Source organism: Gavialis gangeticus, unplaced genomic scaffold (genome assembly GCF_001723915.1).
Source record: "Gavialis gangeticus isolate Ggan-Ray unplaced genomic scaffold, GavGan_comp1, whole genome shotgun sequence".
NCBI classification, from domain to species: Eukaryota; Metazoa; Chordata; order Crocodylia; family Gavialidae; genus Gavialis; species Gavialis gangeticus.
This window is the reverse complement of record NW_017728973.1, coordinates 2436656-2440975: the sequence shown is the minus strand read 5'-3', so window position 1 is coordinate 2440975 and position 4320 is coordinate 2436656. Positions and strand designations below refer to the sequence as shown.

Below are 4320 nucleotides of genomic sequence, written 5' to 3'. Positions count from 1 at the left end.
GTTTGTGGGGGACTATGGGTGTGTTTGCTCTCACCCTCCTGGTCCTGCCTCTAGGCCAGGGGCAGGATAAATGTGGCCCATGGGCCAGGTTCAGCCCGCCAGGCCATTCTATCCAGCCCACAGGGCCCCTAAAAACATTTAGAACATTACCCCCCCCCCCCCACCACAAAAACAACACACATGCATCCTTTCACTCCTGGCCCTCGGGTACAGAGCAGGCCACGTGCTCCCATGGTCCAGCGATGCAGCTGGGGGCCATGTGGTGCCGGAGCAGCCAGGTGGTGTGCACGGAAGCAGTGAAAGCCCTGGCAGGCAGAGGCTCACAGTTTGAGGGGGAGGGTGGTGTTGGAGAGGGCTAGCTTTGCTACTGAGCCCTGCCAGCTTCCCCTGGGTCCTACTGCCTCTGGCTCCTGTCATCTTTGACAGGCAGCCAGGAGCAGATAAATATGAATTTTCTATATTTTTTAGGGGCCTGGGCCTGGCAGGCTGAATTTTGCCTGCCCCTGGCCCAGAGGCAGGACAAGGAGGGTGAGAGCAAACAGCAGACAGGGCATGAGAGGCTCTCCAAAGCTCAGGAGCACACAAAATGTTCCTACAGGATGTATTAATGTTGGTTAACTGCTGAAAGTAACCTCAGCAGCATAAGTGTCTTCTTTGTCCCCAGGGGCTTAGGAAACTGATACATCATCATCCAAACCCTGGGAGAAGAGATGGTTCTCAGAGTATAGCAGTACTTCCGCTGTCCCTGGCCAACTCAAAAAATGTCCCTCTTCTGAAACAAGAGCAATTGCTCCAGTCATACATGATTAAAAGGAGACACTAAGAACTATACATACCTACAGCAACAGCAATTCTGTATCTAAGCAACAGTCAACTTGATTCTTAGAGACACAGAACCAATTAGAGGCAAAGCTTGCACACTCAACTTGAGGCAGGAGCCTTTTCTACACAAGTGTCAGAAGCAGCCATCAGCCAGTGCACTGTACAAAGCCGTACTATGTACTATGATTCTATGAAGCCTTCTGTGTCACCAGATATACATGACAGCAGGGAAATCAAATTACATCCCTTTCAGTCAGCACACCTATTCTAGGGACCCTAATGTGACTGACATGACAGGAGTGCTTGCATAATTCCAAAACCAGTCAAATTACATTTCCACCTACCTTCAAAACTGAAGCCACCAGGTCCACCAAAGAAGGCCTTGAAGATATTGTTTGCATCAAAATCTACACAGGAGAAGAGGAAGTTCCAAGTTAAACATGAAAGGACAAGAAGCTGCTTCATGTTATTGCAGGATTCTAAACAAAGGACTAGAAAGCACTTTGCAAATGGATAAAGAAGCAGTGTGTACACGGCTCCTTTCTATCCCCTTACCCAGACATGAAACAGAGGCACTACAGAACAGGTGAGGAGAGGTAGTACAGACAACAGGAGCCAAGAGAAGTTACCCAAGCAGTACAGGCAAGTGTACTGTCTAGAGCCAGGATTCATCAGCACCCACTGAATCAACCCATTTACTCTTGGGATAGGCTTCGGGTCCTGTTCTTTCAGCAGCTGCACCCATTTACAAAGAAGCCAGTACCTTAGTCAGTCAGTGCTCCAATATCAGAGGGAAGGCTGTTCCCCACCCCAGAAACATGCCTTGGAGATTTCCCATCCAAATACCAACAGTGTCTGACCCCAACATCCCAGACTTGTGTTGCGATACTGAAGGCAGCAGGCTTTGCATGCATTAGGAACAGTCCCTCCAGAAGAGCAGGCTGATCTGACCTGTCCTTTCCTTTCAAAGCTCATCTTTGCTGAACACTTTGGAGATACCTACCTCCCATATTCAATCCATCCTCTTCCAGATCTTGCCCGCTGTCATAGCGAGCCTTTTTCTTGGGATCGGACAGAATGGTGAAGGCCTCGCCAACCTCTTTAAATTTTTTCTCCTCCTCTTTTTGCACTTCTGCACTTGCCCCACTATGCCGGTCTGAAGGTATGGAGATGGGTAGGAAAGAAGCTTTCAATTACTACCAAGCAGAGTTGTGAAACACAATACATTCCAGGCAACCCTAGGCTTTTACGAACTAACAGCATTGAATGGCCAGAGGACTTGGGCAGTTCAACTCAGTGAGTGTTTTTGAACTCAGATCATTAAAGAAACTATTTGTTCAGAAATTCTCTCTTCCACTTGTTCCCTGCTCTCTGAAAATCAAAGCAGTGAGCTGCAGTGACAGCAGGGTACAGCTGCTGGGTACCTGGGTGATGCATGAGTGCCCGTTTCCTGTAGGCCTTCTTGATCTCATCTTCAGAAGCATTTTTATCCACCCCAAGGATTTTATAGTAGTCTTTCCTTTTGCTTTTTTTCAGTTCCAACTGTGCATTTTTTAGGAGCTGCTTGTGTTCTAGAAAGAAGAGCAGTGCAGAAGGAGAGCACATCAGATCAAGTACACCCTTGAGTAACAGAAGAGCACCGTTAAAGAATAAACAAGCTAATTTTATTTTAGTATCCCCAGTAAAGATTCATGTTTCCACTAACATCCCCACACCCTGGTGTCTAAGTGTCACTAGCCATTATACGAAAACACATGCCCCATAGGTTCAGGAGCCAAAAGCAGACAAAAATAGTGCTCATGTTGGACTTGAACTACTCAACTTTATTCTCACACAATTCTCTTGCTTTACCCTTGGTGCAGTGAAGCCACACAGTCAATGTAATGGTTCTGATAGTATGGCAATGCCACAAGGTGACAAGGCCATTTTTTGTTGAGTACGATGGAAAATGAATGTGCTCAGCCTGCTCGCTTCAGACAGCACTCCAACATGAAGGGATGTTGAAGACTAGGATTCTGAAGGAGCTTTAAGTCACTGGCATTTGGGCATCACCTCTTTGTTCCTTCAAGAATTCCACTGCCAGGTGATCCAATGCTAACTGCTTTTTCAGCAGCTGCATTCATTTCCACCTGTGCTGGGTGCCTGGTGGTCCAGGCACTGCTCACAACACTTCTGGTTGTTAAATGAGGGGAAATATCAAGACCATAAACAGTTAAAGACCTGGTACCAAGCCACTGTAGCTCCCCTATGCAGTATTATGGCCCTACTGCTATGAAGGGTAGTTCATTATAGCACTGCCAGGGTGATACTTCACAAAAATACAGGTGCCATAGCATGAGGGCCTTTCAACCAATAAGTTAACCACACAGTACCCCTGTAGGAATAATTGCATGTTTTTCACTGACAGAGAACCTGTAGCACAGAGCAATTAAATGATCTTCTCTCAGTAACCTGCAGAGCCTGTGGCAGAACCAGAACTGAACCCAGAGATTCTGAATCCCAGTCTAGTGCCTTGAACCACAAAACCAACTTCTCCCCACCACCCACAACATTGGGAGAGAAACTCTCACCCATGCTTCTATGAGGCAGGTGTTTCAGAGAGCTTCGGGGGATATTTCCAATATTATCCTTTTGGAATCAGGGGCAGCAGGTCAGAGCGTACAATGGCAATTAAGAGTGTTTATCGGCGCTCCTGCCTTACAAGAAAAAAAAAAAATCAAAGCAGAAACATTGGTCTCCCTATCTAGGGGCAGGTCCAAAGTGCAGAAAGAAAGCACTGATGCTCTTACCTTTTGTTTTTTCTGTCTGATAAACCTTTTCATAATCCCTTACGGCATCTTCATATTGTTCTGTGTCCATATAGCTAATGCAAGGAAACAACTGTTGTTACAAAAGATATAGTTTACAAAGAATAAGAAAAGGGAGGCAGGGTGTTAAATTAGGAGTGTGCAGGAGCAATAAAAATAGTAAGGAAACAATACAGGTGGACCTGCAGAAATACAATCGCAATTGTCACAGCCTGAAATGGAACAGTGGGGCTGGTTAGACCTCAGAGCCCAGACTCCTATGCTGCTCAGGGATGTTAGGAAGGGCGTCATAATAGCCAGAGCCCGTACCTTGGATTCCAGTCTGAGCCTGCAGTCTTACTGGGTAGGGTGAACCCTAGCAAAATATTAATCTAGTAACTACCTCAACTATTGACACTTGCAGGAATTAACCCCAGCTGCTGGCAGAGTCAAGCAGTTGTGGTCGTGGGAAGGTAAGGGGGCGATATTTCCATTTATAGACTAAATAATTATGAAGAACAGCAGCTGTTTATTGGCAGATGGACATTTTTATCCATAACACATTACTCCGTATTAGAGTCCTGGGGGGTGGAGGAAGCCTAAACTTTAAAGGAATGTCAGGCATTTTAACTTCTAGCAAATAGATAAGAGGAGCCTTCTAGGGCATGTCCAGGGCAGCAAGTGCCCAGATAGCTCCAGGGGTAACTCCAGA

The 4320-nt window shown here is 46.3% G+C and overlaps 1 protein-coding gene across 2 annotated transcripts in view; it reads right to left on the bottom strand.

Moving 5' to 3' along the window:
* The window catches only part of DNAJC7 (DnaJ heat shock protein family (Hsp40) member C7), a 45868-nt gene that overhangs the window by 6011 nt on the left and 35537 nt on the right, over window positions 1–4320 (bottom strand). For both annotated transcript variants that reach the window (XM_019506252.1, XM_019506245.1), the window contains exons 10-13: window positions 3612–3685; window positions 2247–2393; window positions 1826–1978; window positions 1167–1229 (exon numbers count right to left, since the gene is read on the bottom strand). In XM_019506252.1, coding sequence (XP_019361797.1) covers window positions 1167–1229; window positions 1826–1978; window positions 2247–2393; window positions 3612–3685 — 437 coding nt within the window. The remainder of the gene's footprint in view (window positions 1–1166; window positions 1230–1825; window positions 1979–2246; window positions 2394–3611; window positions 3686–4320) is intronic.